At 36.6% G+C, this 25534-nt stretch overlaps 2 protein-coding genes across 7 annotated transcripts; both read left to right on the top strand.

Annotated features, from left to right (window-relative positions):
• Window positions 1–227: 227 nt before the first annotated feature.
• LOC116297285 (cell cycle control protein 50A) lies at window positions 228–14213 on the top strand. Of its 6 annotated transcripts, none has more exons than XR_016121716.1 (9): window positions 228–321; window positions 411–544; window positions 1814–1996; window positions 2694–2844; window positions 4154–4501; window positions 4822–4987; window positions 7712–7813; window positions 12386–12436; window positions 13312–14213. XR_016121716.1 is itself a non-coding variant. In XM_031705488.2 (9 exons), exons 1-7 carry the CDS (start codon window positions 276–278, stop codon window positions 7809–7811), a joined length of 1128 nt encoding a protein of 375 aa, XP_031561348.1. In that variant the 5' UTR covers window positions 228–275; the 3' UTR covers window positions 7812–7813; window positions 8361–8400; window positions 13312–14213. The 6 variants fall into 6 exon arrangements, 5 of the variants coding, with proteins under 5 accessions (XP_031561348.1, XP_031561352.1, XP_031561347.1 ...); XM_031705488.2 differs by lacking the exon at window positions 12386–12436 and adding an exon at window positions 8361–8400; XM_031705492.2 differs by lacking the exon at window positions 7712–7813.
• Window positions 14214–14744: 531 nt separating this feature from the next.
• Window positions 14745–17676, top strand: LOC116297284 (protein adenylyltransferase Fic). The gene is made up of 2 exons (XM_031705486.2): window positions 14745–14995; window positions 16376–17676. Exons 1-2 carry the CDS (start codon window positions 14749–14751, stop codon window positions 17482–17484), a joined length of 1356 nt encoding a protein of 451 aa, XP_031561346.1. The 5' UTR covers window positions 14745–14748; the 3' UTR covers window positions 17485–17676.
• Window positions 17677–25534: the final 7858 nt, after the last annotated feature.

Raw genomic sequence — 25534 nt, 5'->3', positions numbered from 1 at the left:
TAACAAAAGATGGCGTTCCATTTTACATATTAAAAAAAATTTTTTTTACATAATTCTAAAAAACCTTTCAATATGTTATTAAATATTGTGAGCTATTGTGTCGTAAAGAGATTGATTTTTAAAAAAATCGAAAATTTATAAAATTTATATCAGAAATTAATAAATGATATGGAATAGACCAAGGGACGTCTTTCCTGTTTATGTCATAGGTCCGTCCCTGATCGAGTAGGTTCTAGTCCCTTCCTTGTTGAAGGCAGGTGACAGCAACATCCAAGATGGCGGAGCGGTCTTCAGAGAGAACAGCTTCGCGAAAGCCCTCAGGTAGCCCTCTAAACCCCTAAAAAACTAGTAGAAAAACACCTCAAAGGCTACTTTAAGTAACACAGTCGCTATTTTTTTCTCTTTTTTAGACACAGCGTTCAAACAGCAGCGACTAAAGGCGTGGCAACCGATTTTAACTGCTTCGACAGCTCTTCCAGTTTTCTTCGTCGTTGGATTTGTTTTTGTACCGATTGGTATTGTACTTCTTGTCGCCTCTGATGGTGTAAGTCGCATTTTAAATCCGTTCTCTGCAATTAAGCATTTTAGTTGTCATAATTTATAGTGAATGCATTGCAAAGTAAGTTTATCTCAGTCTACTATGTTGATCGTTGGGTATTTTGTCGACATAGTGTTTAGCATTGTTTACTTTGAGCATAGAAATCCATTGAATATGGCTAAGGCCTATTTTATATACTTAACCAATAGAAAAAGACTCAAAAGCTCGCAAAAAGCTTGCAAAATTTTGGGTTAATGACACATAACTGTGGACAAAATTAACCCCAAACCTGATTTATTTAATCGAAACTAGATCAGATATGCTTATTGTTTCGTTTTCAGATAATCAGGTAGAATCGTAATTAGATTTTCCCTCAGTTTAATTCGTTAAATAATTGTTCTTAACAATTCTCAATTTAAATTTTGATAAACATGCCAAATCCACAGGAATTCCACCAATACTAAAATATTTCTTTCCCTTTTTATAATTTTTCGCGTGAAAGGAAGTATAGAAATTGAAAAACGCATCTTAGAAAGGGTGTTTAAAAATTCAGTGCTTTTATGACCCCCTTCCAATGTCATTGAATTTAGTCCTTCACTAAACCACATATTTACTTCCTTATGCCCATCAATGTTAAGCCCAGGGGGGCATTTTGACATTCTTAATTAGAAATCTTTGAAATTTCCCACCACTGGATAGCTGATAAAATCAAATTTCCACCCTTATTACTTATGTCTATTGCATTTTCCAACTTTTTGGAGATGGCGGCCAAGTCAAAATTCCTTGTGGGAGCTTGGAATAATATGATTTTCCAGAAGGTAGCGTCACCCCACCCCTACCAACCCTGGTGGTCAAAGTGCTTATAATGCCTAACTCTGTATTTTCAGTATTGATTCTACATGAAATGAATAGTAGATTATTTTCATATTTGATACAGAGTGATATATCTTAGAGATATCAGGGTTTATACTTCCAATATCCTAATAAGTGTGATGTCATTGACATATGTAGGAGTGTGTGTTTATTTGTTATTATTTGTAAATTAAAACACTGAGTGTTCACTAGCGTGCAGCCTGTGCATAGAAGTGACAGAGGGAATACATTACATGTGGTCATAGTTTTGTGCTTTGAGTTGTAATAGAGCAACTCTTCTTGGTCATGCATCGCCAAATCGTTATCTACTCAGATGCAACAAAAATAAATCAAGGGTGGCTAAAAGAAAGGGCCTGTTTGTTAAATGTACCCATCTTAGTATCTTGCTTGTATTTTTTTTAGGTCCAGGAGAGGAGTATTGAATATACTCATTGCAACAGCAGCCAAACAAACAAAGGATGTGATGAATTTTTTCACGAGGTCAATAATTCTGGCAAAACCTGTACTTGTGAAATGAGCTTCAAGCTCTCATCTGATTATTCAGGGAACGTTTTTATTTATTATGGCCTTTCAAACTTCTATCAGGTATGAAACTAATATCTGTTGATTGTATATGACATTAGAATAATTATAATCTTAAATTAAATTTAAATTTAAATCTCAAATTTGTACATTATAATAGTGCTTCATTGTCAAAGAAAAAAATTCTTCTCCTAGTTTTGAAGTTTGAGAGTTTTTTCTCTAGTTATTCCAGGTTTCTCCCTCGACAAAAATACACTTTTAAATTCCAATTTGATTATGCATGGTGTGAATGCTATGGGTTTGTTAATGATTGGCTATATAGTAAGTGCTGCCCTCATAAAAAAATATATTTTAAAAGTCTAATAATTCTTTTGTCAGCACTCATTGTCAGTGTAATTGTATGAGAATGGCTGTAAGTAATTTCAGCAGACATTTGTCAATAAATTTTTTGTCAACTTATATAATTTTTGTCAAATTATATTGGAAATACATTAGACCTCCTCGGCTCAGGCATGATGTTTTCCCATTTCAGACCATGTTTCAGTGAATGTCATTTCTTTGTTAAGCGGTTGTGCTCCGTTGCATATGAGAAGAATATGCCATTGGATACAACTCAAACCAAAAATCTTATTCTGAAGAGAAAGACATGAGGTTTGAAATGGAAAAATGCCCAGGCCGAGGAGGACTATTACCCTAGCTTGAGTAATTCAGAGTCATGCACTGCGATGTTTATTAATATTCTTAACTTTCAAACAATTAGAATCATCGTCGTTACGTAAGATCAAGAGATGACTTACAATTGAATGGTCAACTACAACAATCAGTAAACAAAGATTGTGCTCCATTTGATAAGAACAGCAGTGGTACATCAACAGCTCCATGTGGTGCTATTGCAAACAGCCTTTTTAATGGTAAGTATCCTAGACATTGAAATGCAATACTCTCTTTACAGATTTGCAATATTATACATTGTATATGAGGGGGGTACTCTAACTATATAGATGCCATACTTTAATTTCTACCATGGATTTCCATTGTAAGAGTATATATATTTTACATAGGAAAAGAAAAACATCTGTGTTATCACCTATTCAGCAATCAACAAATTATTTTACGAATTACATTACGAATCCCTCGGGAATCAGACTGAAGTTAATGAGCTATTGGGCTGCATGTAATTTTGCCAAGTTATTAGAGTGTACTACATGCGAATGGACGAACTACACTAGTACGAGTGTACTCCGTTAACAGAGTACATGGGTGTTACACGTGCATTACCATGACATACATCTAGGCTGTACTGTAACAACAGAAATTATTACAACCTTAGTAATTTCATTAAACCTTACAATACAATAACCCCAGGGTTTATTTACTGCTATTTCCATCAACAATTGAATATAAATCATGCAGCTAGCAGCTAGTGAGTTTGCTATCCTGGGGAACCCAGGGGTAAAGTTTTGTCACTTGTTTCTTACTCCCAGGAAAAAACACCCTTGGGCACGAAGTCTATTAGAACTTATTCCGGAAGTCTGAATTCAAAATAAGCCATCACATGTTTGTTTACATGTACATTAATTGATGCATACTTGACCAATCAGGAAAGAGATTACCATAATTCGTACTTCCAGAACAAGCTCTAACAGACTTCAAGCCAAGGGGTATTTTTTTTCTGGGAGCGAGAAACAAGTGACAGAACTTTACCCCTGGTTTCCCCAGGATGACGAGTTTGCACATCTATGAAAACGGCAGTAAGCCAGTGCACAGACAACACACAGATTGGATTGCAACTTTGTAATTTAGTGTTTGAGAAAGGAAGAAAATCAGAGATATCAACCCGAAGAAAAACTTCTGAATCAAGGGAGAAACCCAACAAAATCTACTTGTATATAATATAAGTTGATCTAGTAGTGCATTACTGTTTAGCTATCCTTGATTCTTAAATAAAAAAATTGAAAGTGTGAGTAAGTACAGTATAGCACTAGTTAGTGTTTTCAAACACTTAGCATTGTGATTTTAATTTCCCAACTATAATCAACAGTTATTAACATATCTAGTCCTTGCCAAGTTGCTTTGTTTCATCAGGAAATTGATCTCTGGTTGGCATAGAAATGACAATAGTTTACATTACTGCAACTAGTGCTATTCGTTAATTGGGTTTTACATCAGTAATACAAAGTAATGAGTTATGCTTGGAATTTTCATTGCTCTTTGAAACAGATACTTTCGAGCTATCTTACATGAAGTCACCAGGCACTAAAGTTCCGGTCCCTCTGACAGACAAGAACATTGCTTGGGAGTCCGACAGAACTGTCAAATTCAAGAATCCTTCTGGAGATCTAAAGGATGCTTTCAGCAAGTATTCCAAGCCACGTGACTGGCAAAAGCCAGTCTATGAGCTTGATCCTAGTGACAAAAATGACAATGGATTCCTTAATCAAGATTTCATCATCTGGATGAGGACTGCAGCATTCTCTACATTCCGTAAGCTCTACCGTAAAGTTGTTCTGGAGAAAGACTTTAAAGATGGACTACCCAAGGGAACCTATGTGGTAAAGATTAATTACAGTATCCTTTTGTTTTATTAGAATTGAACTATAGCTTGGAGTTGATGATAATGGTGGTGTTGATGATGGTGATGCTGATGATGATGATGATCATCATCATATTGGTGATAGCGATTTTAATTTCGGTAGTGATGTTTTTGGTGATAATGTTGGTGATGGTTATGATAATGGTGATGATAATTATGGCAATGTGCGTTTGTAGATGATGGTGGTGATACAGCACTGCAAATAACTGCTGGTCACAGGTCAATGACCAGCGATATTATCACATTATTGCATTATTATATAACATGATGAACATTCCCCTTAACATGATGCCAGATTACCCAGTGACTCGCTTTGATGGTGAGAAGCGGGTCATCATCAGTACCACCTCCTGGATTGGTGGCAAGAACCCCTTCCTGGGTGTCGCTTACATTACCGTTGGGGTACTGTGCATTGTCTTGGGAATCTGCTTTTTGATTATCCACATAAAGTTTGGCAAACGGTGAGTGACTAATGTGTTTGTCCTTAGTTAATATCTTTATATATTATTAGTACACCAAATTCCATAATTAGGGGCTATTGATTACAGGTGTATATGCACCGGGGGGGGGGGGGGGGGGAGGCATATAAATGTATGGGAGAAAATTTAAACAAATACTTTTTTACTCCATCCCCTTTTACAAAGTAAACCCATATTTCTCTAAGCCCCACATCTTTTCACCCATACATGTACAAGTAACACCTACCCCCACCCCCACCCCCTCAACCCAAATAATGATAAATATGAACAGTCCCTTACACAATACAATACAATGAATGTACAGCCCAAGGCGTCTGGGTTTTTGCCTCTTTTCATTAATTGTGTGGGTCATGTTATTATTAAAATATGGATTGAATGTAACCTAACCTTAATATGATATGCATTATGAGTTCAACACTTGGTAATGAATGGGCAACCTTTAATGAGGCAAATTAATTTTCATTCAGGTTGATAAATTTAAATGACACATAATTTATATATAAACCACTTTGGATTTTGAAGTACGCCTATGATGGTTAGTTAAAATAAATGCCTATTATTGCACAAATTAGCCTGAAATCACAAAAGCTTGTACTAAATTAAAATCTAAGCTCATAGATGAGGGGCTAATAACAGCAGCAACAGCACAATAAGGAATTAAATAGCAATAGAACAGTTATCGTGCGACTGTGAAAGCTTGGTGCAATATGCATGCCTTCCCATGACTGTAATTTTTCTTAGAATTTTGATTGGCTGCTTTTCTCACGCAATGTGATTGCTCTGGCATATGCCTTGCCATGTCATGACTGCATTTGTGCTGCAAGCGTTTCACATTCATACGAAAACTGAAGTAGTGCTTGTTAACTTAGTTAGTAAAGCTATTGATAGAAAATTCAAAATGTTTACAGCAAGGGTATGACAATATAAAACATACGCCACAGTAGATCTCTAAGGTTATGATTATTTTATACGACAAGTGAGAGGCATGTGTTGCAATGGGTGATGTCAATGCAGTCAGCAAAGGTCACAAAAGTATGGACTCTCAGAAATTTTCCTAACTTTGGCGCATTATTTTCTTCTGTGTTGGCATTATTATCATAAGATTTAAAATGTGTTTCGGGCTTGGTATGCAACATGGAATAAAACCTTTTAGTTTACTGAAGTAAGTTTGTACTACATGCATACTTTGTGGATGCTTCATCCAGGATCCCTCTATCAATTATGACCAATCATAATGTGCAATGAAAAGAGTGACAGATCCAATCAGAAGCAGGCAATGAAGCCAAGATCTAATTATATATCTGACAGTCAACAGGCATAGACTTGGCCAAGGCTAAATTGCTATTCAGGGTTTTTATTTAGTTGTACAGTGCGACATGCAACAGTATGACCAGTGAAAATGTATATGCATACTTTTAAGCACAGACTTCTGTACATTAAACTGACACATTTCAATTGAAAGGTAGCTGGTTTTAACAGATAAGGTATGTAAAACCTTGTTGTTTGGCAGCAAAAAGCCAGTGCATAGAAGTATGCAAATACATTAAATATGGTCATACTTTTGTTTGTAACAATGTAAGATAATAGGTAAAAAAGAATTCTAGATTTTTCTTAGCCACTGAAGTGTATTAGATATTTGATAATTCTCTTTTCGTAGTTTATTTGTAATCAAACATCAAGCAAAAATATGTTCTGTTTGTTCTATAAAATAGACAGGGAATTATTTAGATCTCATTAACCAAGCGGGAGGTCTGTACGGGATAATCTTGACTGAGGTCGGAATGTACAGACCGAGCGCAGCAAGGTCTGTACCCAACCGAGGTCAAGATTATCCCGTACAGACCGACCAAGCTCGGTTGATAAGAGTTTTATTATATGACCACTTTTCATTGAAAAGGACAAAATGTTTTTGCCGTAAGATTAATATGCAATCGTACCGGTTAATACCGGAGAATCTAGACCAGTCCGCGATGCAATCTATCCAATCAGATTGCTCGATTTGCTAGTGTCCAGGCTCTAAGATTCATGGTCATATAATAATAAAAATTATTAAATAATAAGTATTGTTTCAAGAGGCACATCTTTATTAGTTTCATTAAAATGAAACTGTCACACCTTGTGATCGCCTAGTGACAAGTCTAGATGAAAACCCTGATAAATTGTGAGTAGATTTTATATAAGGATGAGAAACGTTGTTACAGTACTTTAATTCATAGCATTAATGTTAATTATTTAGATTTTATTGCACTCTTGCATTCCTACAGAATTGATTGACAACTATTACACCAATCAGAAGACAATTGTAATTTAAGTATCATATATATTAGTCATCCATTCCAAACACTTGCCAGGTGGTATTAAAGTGTTCATGCACTGCAAACACTTTTAGAAGATTGTATTCTACAGAATTGATTGACAACTATTACACCAATCACAAGACAATTATAACTGAAGTATAATATATACTTCTCATCCAATCAAAACACTTGCCAGGTGGTATTAAGATATTCATGCACTGCAAACACGCTTAGAAGATTGTCAGATTCATTTATGTTTATAAAATTCTTTTTAAAAGTTTTCCATTTCACATTTTTGTACGCTTGTACATGTACATTTTAAATCAATGTGATATTTGTGTTCCCAATTTTTTTGCACATCATTAATAGGGGCAATAAATTATGAGTGACATGCTGTCTGTCCTTTCAGCTATCCAACTGTTACTCACAGGTTTGATAGAGTATTAGAGGATTGTGATAGTGAAGAACTTAGGCGTGTTGGTCTAACCACCTCCCGACCTACCCCCTGAAGGTAAGCTCTTTAAAACAAGACAAAAATAACTTGTAACGTGTTTGTTGTTAACAGGGGATACACCACTGCCGATGGTTTGCCTCTTCAGGATATGAGTAACTAAGCTATAACAATGGATGTGTGTAAACTTCTCCTTCCTGAGCTTCTATTTCCTGCTCTTGCTTAACTTATAATGCATTTATACTTTTAATGCTGGGACCTATAGGTAGTCAATAACCGGCACTAATTAGTCACATGACAGTGTTGTCACTCAAATCTGCCAAAGAAGATTAAGCTTCTCGGCTAAGTTAAATCTTATAAGAAAGTAAATATGGTATTGGCATGTGCCATTCCTATTATTTGATATCAATCATTCAATTTCAATGAATCTCATTAATCTCTTTGAGCCTAGGATGAGGAGCAAAATAATGTTGACCTCCATGCTCAAAAATCTATATTACTTCTTTTATTGAAAACTTGTCATTCAGCTGGTGAAGATATCTATTGCTAATGGGATTCTCAAAAACAAATTCATTTGAGCAAATAATTATCTAATTATCTTTATCAGCTCTTGTGTCTGATTGATTGAACTTGGCTATCCTCTCAAGGTAATTACTAAAGTTCATGGTGTGATGTATTTATTATTTATGATATGGATAATGAATAAATATATTAATTATTCTCTGCCGATAGAACTTTTTCGTACAGTGGCATATCTGTTGTATGACTAATAAGTGCAATTAATTATTTAATTTCGCATAATTCTATAAGAACCTTACATGGATAACAGCATGAATTACTTTAATTTCGTATTCAATCTTATTCTAAACTTAGGATTTATATTTATTATTAATAACTATTTCAATATTTATTAGGGGAAAAATTCAATTTGAATCATAGATTTAACCATATTGTCCATTCACTGTGGTTTTCAATATCACTCAGACTTTTATGAATACACCCACTTGAATACTACAATTTCAAGTTTGCTTTTGCTCAGCCTTAATCAGATGGTGTGCAAATTATGTCTATTTTTCTTTTATGAAGTCCCATGTTTTTTATATTCAGGAAGTATGTATTACAGAACAATACAACTTGATCAAAATTCCAGGGGTTTTAGTTGAATGTCTGAACATTTTAATGCACTAACAATTGGCTAAGGCTTGAAAAAAGAGAATTCTAAACTGGAATATTTGTTTGCTGTTTTTTTGTGCTGTCATTCAACAGTGCTGTAACTAAATAGCTCTTAAGTATTTGATTGGAGACAGATCTTGGAAAATATTCAAAAAGTGGGTAGTCATATAAGTCTGCATATTGAAAACCAGATTAAAACATTATTGTACAGTCATAATTATACATACCTTTAGTTGTTGGAGAAATTCATTTAGAACTAAAGATTAATGCTCTTGAGTCACTTGCTTCTAATAGAGTGCAAACCATTTATCTGTGAAATAGTAAGTACTAACTTATTAGAGTACAAAATAGCACCAATGAAACAATTGAAAACAATAGAAGGACTAGCTTCCGAAATGCCAGTAAGTTTTTTCATCTTTTCACTGTGTAAAATTTACCCTTCTATCATTGCTGTTTCATTAGAAACACCGACGCAGCTCATACTAGTTTTCAGCTAGTTATCTCTTCTTAACAATAGAATTAGATGTGTTTAGTTCTATTTAGTTTTTGTGCTACATGTATTTCACAGATATATGGCATGCACTCAAAACTTGAGTAATAACATAGTTCTGATTCATGAAAATTAATTCTTGTAATGCTGCAGATATTGCCAAAAAGCTGCATTGTAAGTTGCCTGTATGAATAGGCCTTTAATCTTCACGAAAGGATTATGTTATGAACCAGACTTAGTCTATAGCAGATTGTGTATGGATTTGGGACCATGGCAGAGCTAGATTACAATAAATTTGCAGGAATAACATTCTCATGTGATGGGTTAATAGGTTAAGACTTGCCACAAGTCGACTACTTTTCTTCTTCTTTGAGAATCGGCTTAGCAGAAAAGATAAGAATTTTTTGCGAAGCTGGGAAAAAACAAACAACAAAGTCACAAGTAATACAAAAGATACCAAAAGTGATATTAAAGATACCAACTGAAAAAGAAAAAATTGTTTTTGAGAAAGTCTAGGTTATGATTTGTGTGTGCCATGGTTTTTAAACCCATTCACAATTCGCTTTTATGTTCTCTAATATTCACTTATAAAATTGATTTTAATTCATAAAGAACTGCAATCAGTTTAATTAAGGGTTATTTCATATAATACACACTGTTCTCTTTAAAAACTAAATTTTTTAACGTTTCATTAGTTTATATAGAATTCTCGTTTCTATTGCAAATCCAGACGTCAGACTGTTCTGGTGTTTTTGCTTTGATTAATCAAGTATTTGACAGAACTTCATACAAATGAGATACAGTATAGTAAGAGCCTGGATTAGATATGGGCTTTAATTATTTTAATGTTATGTGAACTCAGTAAATGAATGCTGTACGCTGAAATTTATTATGTTTTTGGCTTCTGTTAATCAAAAAAAAAGTCGGTACCTCTTATAGTATCTTTCAGGCTCTCCCGTTTGACAACATTTTAATTGTAAGATAACTGATAAAACATGTAGATTTGGTTTAAAAATCATTCTGATGAAGGCTATCACTAGTTATAGCCAAAATGGCATGTTTTTACTAAATCTACACATTTTATCCATAATCTTACATTTGGTACCTTTTATGATTTAGACTAGTGACGGTAAAAAAAAAAAAAAACGATTTCCAATGGGTTACTTGCAGCTACCAAGTTCACATGATAATTGAGAATTGCTGTAAAAAAAAAAATGTCCAGTTCTATGATTTCTCTTGCTTAGGTATAATACAGTATGCTCCATAGCCAGCCTGTAATAGCAGGGGCAGATCCAGGGGGGGGGGGGGGGGGGATGTGCCTAGCCAAACCCTTTTGCTCAGATTTCTCAGTATTATCCTTAGTAAGCCTCCCACTTTTCCTCCCACTCCTGGTAGTAACACCTTTTTAATAGTCTCCCCCCCTTCTAAAATTCCTGAATCTGCCACTGAATTGTTACCAATTCTTAATTAAAATATTAATGGTGTTAATATTATTGTTTCTACTCTTTTTATTGCTGTACTGCTGCTGCTGTTGTTGTAACTTTAGGTTGGGTGAAAAGAGCATATAATGTTAAGCTAATATGAGTACTAATTTTATTATTAGTCTAATAATCATTTACTGATTACTTTTAAGCCAAAATATTTAGACATGAAGTTGTCTTTCCAAGAAACATCCATACATACTGTATTTAACACAAGGGACTGGTCCTTACTATTTAATTGTTGAAGGTGTATTTAACCTCTATTCTTAATGTAATGGGATGTAGGGTATCACCATTCGATGTCTGACAGACTCTGAGCTAGCTAGCCACTACCCTGTGCCCAGAGGGTTTGTCATCAGTAGGGGGGTGGGGATAGTCATAGGTTCTGATTTCCAGGCTTTGTGTGCTCTTGAGTACAGGGTAGAGTTTAGTGGGAGCAAAACCAAGACAGCTAGTGGGAGGGGGGCAATTTTCTCTTGCAAATTTCCTAAGGCTGCATTTATAATGTATGACAGGGGGGGGGCAGGTGAAATTGAGGGGGGATTGGGAAAATTTTGGTAGGAAAAAGGGGGGATGGACAAATTTTTATCAGAAAAATGGGGGGATGCACAATTTTTGGAAGAAGATACGAGCCTTGGGGGGATCGTATTTGCATGACTTTAAGGGGGGTGTTAAGAATTATTCTGGAAATTTCAAATTTTCACCTGCCCCCCCTCTGCCACACATTATGAACACAGCCTAAGAACCATAAATCCACTGGCATCCAGGGTAGTGAGATATTATCTCAGAGTTAACAATTTAATTATTTAAGTATTGTTAAAAACATCTGCTAATTCCTAAGGAATAAAACATTTCATTAATTAGGGATCATAACAGACTTTGACAGGAAGACTTAAAATTAATACTAAAATAATGTACAATTTATTCACTAAAAACAATAAAATCTTTTTTCACTACCAGGTCTTAAACTTTTTTATATACTTCTAAAGTGATTTATAACATGAAATTATCTCTAAATCTTAGCTCTTATGTTAGAGACCTTCCGATAATCTGTGAAACAGTACTAAATTTATTTTGCTCTAAATAGTACTAAATAGTGCAATATGTCTATCGTTAAAGTACATACCATTACATCTGTGAAAACGTTAACTAACAAAATAAGTGCACAGTTTCATAGTCCCATGGCCAAAACTGAATTGTACTGAACTTACTAATTCGTGCAATTTTGTGCAATGTGTAGTTCCAAAAATTATCCATACCCCCCTCACGGAGGAATTTTTTTAAGACACCCCCCCTACCCCGTAAATTCCAATTTTCTTCCATACAAACTCTGTAATTTTTGTTCTTTCTCTGACCCCCTACTCTTCGGAACCCCAAATTCGTCTGTGGGGTGGGCATGGATGATTTCTGGAACTACACAATTTCATTTTTCTTAAATTATTGATATGTGGTATGCACTCAGTTATTTTTTTCTTTGGTGCTATTTAGTACAAATCAGTGCTAATAGTCCCCTTCACGCTTCCCTGTGCCATCTTGAAGGTAATCATGCCTGAGCATTGAAGCAAGGATGGTGGTGACCTTGCAATGAAAAATACCTTTTTTAACATCTTGCACAAGTCAGTTATTCATGTCTCTATCATCGCAAGGTCACTGCTGCCCTCACTCTGATGCTACTGCATAAATTAACCCCCAGACTGAAGCAAAAAATAATGAAATCAAATGAAGCAAAACGAAATATGGTGGGATTGGAGTCATATTTAACAGGATTATATGGATAAAAAGTAAAGAATGCACATTTTCAACGATAAAAACACTTTGAAATCCCAAAGATGCTCTCTTCAACACTTGAATATTCTACACAAAATCAAGACTAAACCTGAGCAACAGAGAAATACTCAACCTTTTTACAGTTCTGTTCAGTGACAACAAAATAATAAAAGTTCCAAGTCGAGGTTGGAGTTACCGCCCATAGCAAAACTATTGATTTATGAGATATGTTTTTTTCCCAGACAGGGACACCACAACAGCTTTTGCCAATTACAGTGTGAGTCCTGTAGAGTGTTAGCATGGTTGTCACCAGCATCTTCAGTGGGTCTTTTATGTCTGCCTGATACAGGGTTATATATTGAAGAAGGACGGGGCCTACTCTTTTAGACCAACAGGCCACCACCCTTACCAACCGAGCTAACTGGGCGGAAGTTTACTACATTACTATTTCATTCATATTATTAGGAGTTTACCATGCTTGGCAACTCCGACCTTGACTTGGAACTTTTATTATATTGTTGTCACTGAATAGGACTGAAAAAAGGAGTATTGAGAGTCCATTGAGATTTTAGAAATCTATTGAAACAATCGGATTATATTTATTTATATTGAAGTATTATTTAGACTGTTGTTCTTTCCTTGTATAGATCCCATGATGTCAGTGTTTCAGGCACCTAGCAATGAAGTAAAATCAAGGCATCGTTTTAGCTCAACCAAGTCATCTTTTTCAAACATCTACAGAATGTTTGGTTTACCATGCAACAAGACACATTCAAAATACACATATTACAGCCAATTAACGTCAAGCATGACCAGTATGTCTCATGATTTGATTGGACTTTTGGCTTCTTGAAAGTCTTGAAAGCTACATTTGACTTCCTAGAATTACTGGTCATGCATGATGTAACTTTTGTTGTAAACTTAACTGAATCTGATTTATCTACAAAGTAGCAACCAACAAATTAATGTACATATTTCGTATCTCAAGCTGTAGAACAATTTTTCCAGGTATTGTGTAGTTCCAGAAATCATCCATACCCACCCCACAGAGGAATTTGGAATTTCTGAAGAGTAGGGGGGTCAGAGAAAGAACAGAAATTACAGAGTTTGTATGGAAGAAAATTGGAATTTCCGGGGGGTAGGGGGGTGTGTTAAAAAAATTCCTCCATGAGGGGGTATGGATAATTTTTGGAACTACACATTGGGGACCGCTCATTTTTTCTGGGCATGAATTTGATTAAAGGGTTTCTATAAGAATATTACTAGCTATTAGATAATTTGTAATTTTAATATTATCAAGAAATATATATTACTAAAACAATAAAAATTGCCAACGGTTAAGAATCAGGGACCACCACACACCACCCCACTCCTGCAAGAACCCAGCCTGTTTGAATCGTACAATAAAATGAGTAAAATTTATAAAAAGCCACATAGTATCTAATATTAGAATCATATTATCAACATTTTTTTATACTAGACTAAAGCTTTACAATTGTTAAATATTTATTTCATAACAGACAAAATAAAGATATTAAATAAAGAAGTATTTCAAGTTTATGGTTTGTTCTAAGCTGTACGTAGTTTGATCAGCGTACCTCAAGGGCGGATCCAGGGGGCTGAAGTCCCCATTCAGCAGGAAAAAAACAACTGAAGAATAAGATGCTTTTTTTATTGATTTCCATTGTGTTGGCAAAAGAAACTCCATTAGACCCCCCTAAAATTTTGGCTGGATCCGCTCTTGTACCTAGTCTCAATTTCAAGACATAATATGAGGCATTGAGACTTTTTCTCTTGTTCTCTTTCTTTTCATTTTCCTTTCTCTTTCTATAACTTCTCTCTATTGTATCTGTGCAAAGTGCCCCTCAAAGCTGAATTAAATTAGCCAAATCAAAAAGCATTATGGGTCGTAAGAAAGCAGTGGGAATATGAAGAATTTCGAACAAATCATGTTTTTATCCCATTTCCGATAGCCCACCGAAGAAAATTTCGGAAGTTGCTCGGCAACAAATTTTCCTTCGTAACAATTCGGCTCTAGACCAATCGGAATGCTGCACGTAAAACAGTACACAAACCAAAACAACATGGCGGACGATCTGTCACAATTTTTCCTTCAGCTCTGTAATCGCTCCAAATTACAAACTTTACTCAAATTCAATACACGAAATATGACGTCCTTTGCACATCTTCTCCTTGCCAGCCTAGTTGGTGTTTTTATGACTGTTTTAGTTATGTATATATCTACATATATGGGCAATCTGTTCCACAAATCTTCCCTCGAGCCACCTGGCTTCAACTTGATGCTTGCTCCTGAACAGATTCCACGACCAGGTAACAATCTAACCAGGTCTTTGATTTTATTATTTATTTGTCCTATAATATATCACTAATGCTGCAGAATCAATACTATAAGCTAGAGGCCTCATATAATTCTGGCGTCAATACAGAAATTTTCAGGTACATTTATTCGTCACATATTTTTTGTCGTCAAGCATTTGTCTCTACCGGTTTACCCATTGAAATAACAATATTAAACCAGTAATATTCAATTGATTGATTGTTTTGTTCTTAAAATACTTATGAAGTGAATTAGTTTAATGTTATTTTATTTAAGAATATTGGTGTTAGATTGCACTTTTACTTTTACATAAGCTTATTTCTCTGCGAAAAACGATTTAATTCAAAAGGTTTAATTTAATTATGGTATACTCTTCTGTGACATTTTTAGATTTAAGATTATTATTTATTTCCAAGCTTTAAATTTTATTTTTTTAAATAGGAAAAATAATGGATAGATGATGTATCATCACGTGTTGCCATTTTGTTTCATTTGAATATTAATTAAAATAAGACTTCATTGTATTTATAAAGTGGGTTTTAGCTATTGATGTTTTTCCTATGGGATGCCACAAGGATCTTGAAATCATGCGATATCTAAGGTTAAATTGCAGAAAAATGAAAAGCAAATTAGTGAATATGGCTGTGTTCCTTGATCACTGACTCATTTATATAGGTTTAGCCTTATTTCAGCTTACAAAATAACAAATACCAACGGTAAAGTTAAAATAATGCACAACTTCAACAATACAAACACTTTGAAATTCCTTGACTGGAATGTGTCAAATATTCGAGATAATTCACATTAAATTAAGGGTCGCCCTTTCAACAGAGAAATTATAAAGCTGGAGTATTCTCAATTTCGTTGCTTTTAAATATTATTTCTTCATAAGTGGAGCCATCCCACTCACTTTCTCATGAAGGGTGATTATTAATACCCTTTATATAATGTTCAAAACTGGATAATAATTCTCAATTTTATTTCTTTAATATTATTGCTACAAGCATGGAGCTGCATGGCTGGTCCACTCACTTTCTCATGAAGAGTGATTATTTATTTAATCATATCCTTTTTGTAATCACTACCAAATCCTGCAATATGATTGGTTCAAAGGAGGGTGATTAATAATGGTAATTGAACTTCGTGTCTTGCAATTTTGGTCTGAAATCAAACGCGCGATTACAAAATCGCATGACCGTGTAGCGGGAGTGCGATTTGTAATTGCAAGTTTGATTTCAGACCAAAATTGCACGACACGAAGTTCAATTACCATTATTAATACCCCTTACATGTATATGCTGCCAATCATATGCTAGATGAACTTCACCAAAATCCTTTAATTTTCATTATAAATACTTGTTTTATCATTCCAGACCCATCACCATTGGAAGGAGAGGCCCTAGCAGCCCTCAAAGCTGCCGCAACAATGAAAATAGATGGCAAAAAAGAAAAAGCCATAAAACTCTTTCAGCAAGCCATCGCTTTGGCTCCAAATCATCCTGACATTTTATTACAATATGGAGAGTTTTTAGAAAATGAGGACATTGTCCAAGCAGAGCACCTTTATAACAGAGCTTTATCTATCAATCCTAGTGATTCTAGAGCTTTGACCAATCGGCAAAGAACGTTACCGAAAGTGAAACAAATTGATAGAGACATGTTGGATATTATCGATGAAAAGCGACGCAAGCTTTTTAGTTTACCTGCTGGCAGTGTAACCATGAAAAGAGCGATACGGGAAGCATATTATCAACATATTTATCATTCAAACGCAATTGAAGGGAATACAATGACACTGTCAATGACTCGTGCAATTGTGGAGACAAAAATGGGTATATCTGGCAAGAGTATCCTTGAACATAATGAAGTTCTTGGCCTTGACGAGGCAATGAAATTTATTAATGGTACTTTAGTTCAGAAATCTGAGAGCATATCTGTTAATGATATTCTTGAAATTCACAAAAGGGTCCTTGGTCATGCGCATCCTTTAGAAGCTGGCAGGTACCGACAAACCCAAGTTTTTGTTAGCGACCATGTTCCTCCAAGTCCATCAGAGCTTGGTGGCCTCATGAATGAATTTAATGAGTGGCTTCTCTCAAGAGACCCAGAAATTTTGCATCCGATAGAATTTGCAGCTCTAGCTCACTATAAACTGGTATATATCCATCCATTTACCGATGGGAATGGACGTACGGCGAGACTTCTCATGAACACTATTCTCATGCGTGCGGGATTCCCTCCTGTGATTATACGCTTTCAAGATCGACACAATTACTATGAGCATCTCAATCAAGCTAATCATGGAGATGTGAGACCTTTTATTCGATTTGTTGCAGCATGTACGGAAAGAACTATTGATGCTTACCTAGCATCTACTACTATAATTCCCCTCGGACATAAATCACCTGGCCGATTGACTGATGCTCATTTAAATGAGGACAATGATGACTTGAGCTTCCACAACCCTCATTCAACAAGTTAACAAAGATTTAAATACTTTTATTATAAATCTGACAGCAATGTACGTATTCTAAATACCAGCAACCAATAATATTGCAAAATACATACGATTAACCATATTATACCACAACTACATAAAACACTTGTTTCTGATACATCAATTGACTGATTTTTTTGATCCATGCTTTTAATTAAATGCACTACGTACAGACGATTAATGATATTAATTCATTGCTCACATCCGTCAACTTTTTACCCAGGTATGCACTCAAGGTATAATGTGATTTCATGGTATTTTCTATGAATTCTTTTTGAACAGTGGTATTTCCTTTATTACCTGGTTCTATATTTGTTTGGGAAATCTTCTGCAAGTCCAAAGCATCTTCAATCCTTCAGATATTATTAAACCCTGCCAAAAACAGCCTAAGGATGGCCTATAAGTAGTGCATGCCTCGATTTTGGAACATTTTCATGTCTTTTTCAAAAATATGCATTATTTATGAAATAAGCAAAATAAGCCATTCTTTGCCATTTTTGAACAAAAACAACATCGACTATAGCCCATGGTTTTGATCAAATATGGATCGATTTTGGACCATTTTCACACCTTTTTTTAAAATATGCATTATTTATGAAGGATACAAAATAAGTCTTTTTTGGCCATTTTCAGGCAAAAAGCATGGACTATAGCCCTTGATTTTGAAGAATTTTGGACCATTTTCCACCCTTTTCCAAAAATATGCATTATATATGAAGGATGCAAAATAAGTAATTTTTGTCCATTTTTGGGCAAAAGGTGTGGACTATAGCCCATGGTTTTGATCGATTTTAGACCATTTTCACACCTTTTGGAAAAATATGAATTATTTATCACACTTGAAAAATGGGTGTTTTTAGCAAAAAAGCATGGACTATAGCCCATGGTTTTGATCGATTTTGGGTCATTCTTACACCTTTTGAGAAAATATGAATTATTTATGACACTTGAAAAATGGGTGTTTTCGGGGGAAAAAGCATGGGCTATAGCCCATGGTTTTGATCGATTTTGGACCATTTTCATACTTTTTGAGAAAATATGCATTATTTATGAAGAATGCAAAATACGTCATTTTTATCCATTTTTGGGCAAAAAGCATGGACTATAGCCCATGGTTTTGGTCGATTTTGGGTCATTTTCACACCTTTTGAGAAAATATGAATTATTTATCGCACTTGAAAAATGGGTGTTTTTGGCCAAAAAGCATGGACTATAGCCCATGGTTTTGGTCGATTTTGGGTCATTTTCACACCTTTTAAGAAAATATAAACGATTTATCACACTTGAAAAATGGGTGTTTTTGGGCAAAAAGCATGGACTATAGCCCATGGTTTTGGTCGATTTTGGGCCATTTTTACACCTTTTGAGAAAATATGAATTATTTATGACACTTGAAAAATGGGTGTTTTTGGGCAAAAAGCATGGACTATAGCCCATGGTTTTGATCGATTTTGGGTCATTCTTACACCTTTTGAGAAAATATGAATTATTTATGACACTTGAAAAATGGGTGTTTTCGGGGGAAAAGCATGGACTATAGCCCATGGTTTTGGTCGATTTTGGGTCATTTTTCACACTTTTTGAGAAAATATGAATTATTTATGACACTTGAAAAATGGGTGGTTTTGGGGAGAAAGCATGGACTATAGCCCATGGTTTTGCGAGATTTTAGACCATTTTCACACCTTTTCCAAAAATATGCATTATTTATGAGAATGCAAAGCAATTAAGTCATTTTTGGCTATTTTTGGTTAAAAAGCATGGACTATAGCCCATGGTTTTGATCGACTTTGGACCATTTTCACACTTTTAGAGAACATATGCATTATTTATGAAGAATGCAAAATAAGTCATTTTTATCCATTTTTGGGCAAAAAGCATGGGCTATAGCCCATGGTTTTGAGCGATTTTAGTCCATTTTCTCACCTTTTTCAAAAATATGCATTATTCATGAAGGATGCAAAAGAAGTCATTTTTGGCTATTTTTGGGCAAAAAGCATGGACTATAGCCCATGGTTTTGATCAATTTTGGGTCATTCTCACACCTTTTGAGAAAATATGAATTATATATGAAGGATGTAAAATAAGTCCTTTTTGGATATTTTTTGGGAAAAGCATGGACTATAGGCCATGATTTTTATGGATTTTGGACCATTTTCATACGTTTTCCAAAAAAAAGTATTTTTCATGAACAACAATAACAACATTAACAACAATCGTGTTTATTTAGTACCTGCTGTGCTATATGATATTTACGAGTAAAAATAAATACAATATATTAAAAACCTAAATAAAGCTAGGTACATGCTATCTATAATAACCACAAGGGCTAGCCGAGATAGATAGCTATACATACAGTTTTAAGCAATAGAAAATTGGGTCTATAAATATAACATAAAAGATCTGGACATGTTTATATTAACAAGAGATCGAACGAAGATATAATTAATCAGACAATAAGAAAAAGAAAAAGAAAAAAGAAAAAAAAAAAAAGAAAATATTATTGTAAAAAGGATGGCTCAAGTATCAATTGATGATATGAAATAAATTATATTGACTATTTAACGATGATATTGGAGATTAAGATTACTAATGATCAGCATGAAGAATGCAAAATTAGCTATTTTCGGGCAAAAAGCATGGACTATAGCCCATGGTTTTGATCGATGTTGGACCATATTGACATCTTTTACTTTTAATTATGAAAGGGTCCTCTTTAATACTTCTCATACTCATTAATAATTCATGAGTAAACCAGCCAATCAATGGGCTATTTTTGGGTCACATGATGTTACTTGAAACCTGGTAAAGTGCTGTGAAAGGAATGCATTCAGTCTGGAGTAACTGGAACAAAATTAATTCAGTCCTAGGACTGAATTAATTTTGTTCCAGTTACTCGAAGTCGAATAATTAATGAGATGAGAAGTCATTTCAAAGCCTCCAATATCGGACTGGACGGGATTTCAAGTCCGCGCAGTTAGTTCCAGTCTGAAACTGGACTGGAACTAATTGCTTAGACTTGAAAGTAGTATAGGGAATGGGGGTTCCAGCGCAATCTCAACACGGGCAAGACCCGTGTCAAAAATCCACCTACGGACAATCCCCACTCCTAGTGTGGTTGGGGGCAACAGCGCAAATATGTTAGTCTATATATGGAGTGCGAAGAATGTAAAGAGTTTGCTTATGATTTCTGTGTAAAGTGCTTGAAACCCAAGTTTGTTACCCCACCACCAAATAAGTATATTTGTTGTGGTAAGAAAATGCAAATAGAAGACGACACGTCAGCACAGTGTTACGAGTGCGGTAAAAATATTCGTAATGCCGTGCCTTGTGCTACCAGGGAACAATATTATTCCAACGGAGGTCGTAAGAAGACGCCATACAAAAGAATAAAATACTTCAGAGACTGGATGAGTCACATTCAAGGTCAACGGCCGGTATATTTAGACGACGAAGTAATGGAAAGAATTATAAACCACTTAGAAGAGCCAACCCCGCAAAGTCTACGGAAAACGCTGAAAAAATTAAAACTAGGGAAATATTACAAAGCTATTCCCTATCTTTTGTCTGAAATTACCGGTAAGTCTATTCCCGAGGTTTCTGATATGAGCAGAGCCGAGTGGATGTTTTGTCGGCTGGATAAGGATATTCCTTATTATCCTGACGTAATTTACGAAATATTTTATGAAATAGACCCCAGCCACCCCCTGTTAGGATGGATTCCGAGGCGACAATAACATATTACGCGTAATTCATACGATGAATTTATATTACGCGTAATAATTTGCCAAATAAGGTTATGCAAATAATTTATATTACGCGTAATAATTCGCTAAATGATTCATATTACGCGTAATAATTCGCCAAATAATTCGTATTACGCGTAATAATTCACTGAATTTATATTACGCGTAATAATTCACTGAATTTATATTACGCGTAATTTCTAGACTGACGTTCAATATGTAAATAGAATCCCGTCACGCTCTTTTCGAAGCAGATGTTTACTGAGCAAGCTTTCTTTGAAGCTCTTCTTTTGCCTCCTGGTAGATCTTTTTGCGAGATTCCTCGGAAAGATCTTTTACGACTGTTTTTTTATTCCTTATGTCCGACTTTAGTTTCTCGTACTTTTCCTCTTCAGCTAAGATAAGCGAGAATTCTACGTCGTCTATCTTTCTGTCACGCAAAGCCTTTGAGACGAGGTCAGTGATAGTATTTACTTTAGCCCTTGACAGAGCTATTGTCGTGTCATGCTTGGATATTTTGCTTGACAACTGTTTCATAATACCCGTAGCAAAAGCCGAAATGATACCACAGGTTGCCCCAACGCCGGCCAAAGGAACTCCAACGATTATTCCCGGCCCAGTAAGCGAAGTAGCAACGCCGGAGCCCGTTAACACAACAGATATGGATCCTGAAGTTATCGCAATCTTATGTAGCGTACTCCGGGCTCTGACGTATTTCTTCCTGACCTCCTCATAGTGTTTTGTCTGCCCTTCCAAGTAAGCGAGGATTAGATTTGCCTTATTCAAGCGGAAGTTCTCGGCGTTTAATTCGTTAGGCCCCTCCCTAGGTAAATCAGGATAAAGCGGAGGTGCTGATGGTATAACATCCATTATATACTAATGTACGACGCTTTTGGAAATAACATAGAGGAGCAACCACATAACAGCCACTGGAATTGGGAAGCATTTAAGAAATTGTATCCCAAAGCAGTAACCTCGAAGTTTGAAAGCAGATCTGACGGGATTTACTTCAAAGAGTATGATGACTTAGTTTACAGCAATAAGGATTTGGAAGAGGGATTGGAAAAATTACACCCAAAAACACCCGTTCATAAGCCCGTTTATAAAGCACCTAATTTTCCAAGGAATCTATTATTAACCACGGAAGATTACCCATTTTACGATGCTGAAGGTGGTGTAAACAACTTCGAAAAATTGGTAACGCATCTAGAGATTTTAGTGGGTAAGCAATCATTTAACGTAGTAGTAAGGAATATCTTTAAAGAGACGATGTTGAAGCATACGTCAGGTAAAGAGGCCAGGGAATGGTTAGCAGGACCCAACATGCGGTATTGGTCACAGCAGTTAAACTTTGCTATTTGGGCCGCCACTAAAGGTTGTGGTGTTGCCGCGGACATGTTCCACATTTCATTTATGCGGTTTCACGTTGCCTTTACGGTAAGGAGGTTGTTGAAGGAGCTTAACGTACCCCTACCGGGAGATGGGGCATTTAATCCAATGAATAACCGCTACGACTCCGCAGCCCTGGAAAGGTTAATTAATGAGTTCAAACCACAGCAAAAAGATTTTCGTTATAAGGAGGGTAAGACGCATGGGCTTGGCATTGTTTATGTTTGGGGTGCCAATGGTGAGAAGCCAGCTGACTACGGACATCAGGAATACCCAAGTAATGAGTTAGAGTTCGGTGATATGGGCGGCGATAAGGGTAATAATTCATTAATTACTAGAATTCAAACAAACTACCCCGGCACTTGGGATCCATTTGTGTTAATGAAAGGAAAAGGTTTAAGGAACCTAGCCAGGATTAACCGTAGCATTGAAGCATTCGTGTACTGCATCCTGGGAGCGCAGGTAAATACCCGCAACCCCATTGTTGGATCCCAAGGCGCTTCACAGGAAACGCAACAAGAATTCCTAACTTTATTTGAGTCTGCAATAATAGAAAATGACATATCTAAATCGGTGCAGAGATATCAATTAGCGGTGCAGCAGTCTAAAGTGCGGCTGGATTACGCTTTGTCGCCTGGTTGTTGGTTAATGCCAAGTAATTTAGTTATTAACACCAATTCCGTTGTGGGTTATAACAACAAGCTGCAGCGAGCTACTAAGGATATGAAGTTTGGGGTGAATGACGTGAACTCTGACACTCTTAGGAACATTCCTCACTTCGTAGAGAAGCCAAAAAAGTCACACGAAGCGAAGCTACCCGTAGTTAAGAAACCATCGAAGAAGGCCCATGTTATGCCTACGATACCCGAGGAATACGACCATAACTTACTAAAAGCCGGCTTAGCAGCCGCGGGTGTTGGTCTGAGTTATTATATATGGCGATGAACAACCCCTACGTAGCTGGAGTAGATTGTGTTTATACGACTTACACAGGTGAGAAAAAATACACCCAGGCATCTTGGGTCGACGTTGAGGGCATGTCCGTGAATTTGAACTACTCAGGAAAAAAATTGATCCTCTGCAGTATTTGCATTGGTACGAGTAGTCACGCCAACGTCGGCTTTAGGTTCCTGGATGAGAATGGCGTACTGCAGCCTATGCGCGCGAAGACGAACAACAGGGAGCCAGTGCATTTCTCCGTAGAGCCGTACCCCGGCAGTGCTGAGAATCTTACGACTTGGACTTTACACATGGTTGCTGATTGCCATGGGAAGGTAAAGCTGCAAATGCGTGTAGACGATACTGGGCGCGTTTGCGTGAATAGCATAGAGGATCAAAGAGATAAGCCTTTTAACCACGCGACCATTAGCACTCTTACGGTGCTTAGTCTTTAAATATATGAACCCACACACGAAAGAGGACTGGTTTCTTCATTACCTAGAGGAAAAGGACTACACGGGCGACGAGTGGTACGACACCGGACTGTGGGTGGATGTTGGGGGGCTAGGATTAATCGTATGCACTATTAGTATGTCGGAGCGGTATTCATGTAATATTGGATTTAGGATTGTTGACGAGACCAACACCCCATTGTTGCCTTACAGGACGAAAAATAATAATAGGCACCCAACCCATTTTTCATCTGAGATTAACCTATATAGCTTCGAAGACCTAGTACCATTAACTTTTCACATGATAGCCAATTGTCAATATGCGAAGCTTCAGATTCGCCCCAGCGATGCCACTGCCTCCAGCGCCAAGCCCAGCATTGCCCGAATGAATGCTGCGGGTAAGGCAACCGAACCTACGCCGGATGCTATTTGGAATCATAAGCCCATTAGCACTATGAGCGTGCTTCCGCTAGTTCCGCATTATCAAGGCGGTGCGAATACTATCTTTACTTATCCCAAGTCGAGAACACCTCGGGTACCCGACGACGATAAGCCCCCAGTAATACACAAGGATAAGATTAGCCCTTCATCTTCTTCAAGAATACCACCCCAATAGCGACGACCAAGATCCAAATGTTGTTACCCACAAACTTCAACAGTTCTCCGCCAGCCCTAAGTGCCAAGGAAACAACCGAACCCAGCAGCCCAGGAAGACCGGCTGCCATCTTTTTTCCCAAGTCCGTTAGTCCATTGCCTAATTTCTTTACGCCCGCGCCTGTAGCCTTAAGCGCGGATAGGATAACTCCTACTACGGTGCTAACAGCGACCGCAAACGCCAGCGGAACGCCATACTTCAAAAGGGCTCTTTTTACCTTTTCCTTGGTGGTAAGCCCCAGCTCCTTTTCCAGGTTTTCCTTTTGCGCCTGTAATTCCGCAAGGTGTACCTGAAGGGTTTCTGATTCCCTTTGGGCTGCCTCCCTTTCCTCTTCGGTACGAGTCTGGTCCGCAATTATTTCCTGCTGCCGCTCTATTTGCCCCTCCAGGTCTTCGAGGGCCTGATCTCTCTGCCGGATTTGCTCCTCTTTAGTGTTAATTTCGGCAACCAACTGCCGCCGTTCCTCCAAAGAGCCGGTTATGGTGATATGCAAGTTTTTAGCTTCTTCCTTGCTCATATCCAGATCTTTTAGAGCAAGGTTGAAGGCGTGTCTGGCTCGGCCTCTTTCGTCTAAAGCCGTTTCAGCTTCTCGCTTGAATTGCAGTATGACTTCGTTCTTGTCCTTGATTTCTTTCTCTTGAGCATCGGTTAGCTGCCGTATTTGTCTTTCGTACTTTGCTTCCTTTTCTTTCAACGTTTCTTGTAGTGCGATAGCGCGTTTTTCTAGCGCAATCCTTTCATTCAATGCTTCCATACCTTCTAACATGCTTCGGGTGGCCTCTTGAAAGCCCCTTAACCTTGCCACGTTAACCTTGACCGAGCCATTTTCATCGAAAAGGAGCTGTGGTTTCGTC

Source organism: Actinia tenebrosa, unplaced genomic scaffold (assembly GCF_029948245.1).
Source record: "Actinia tenebrosa isolate PJP-AT-01 unplaced genomic scaffold, QUT_ActTen_1.0 PGA_scaffold7__59_contigs__length_16204524, whole genome shotgun sequence".
Lineage (NCBI taxonomy): Eukaryota > Metazoa > Cnidaria > Anthozoa > Actiniaria > Actiniidae > Actinia > Actinia tenebrosa.
This window is presented reverse-complemented; position numbering and strand designations above follow the sequence as displayed.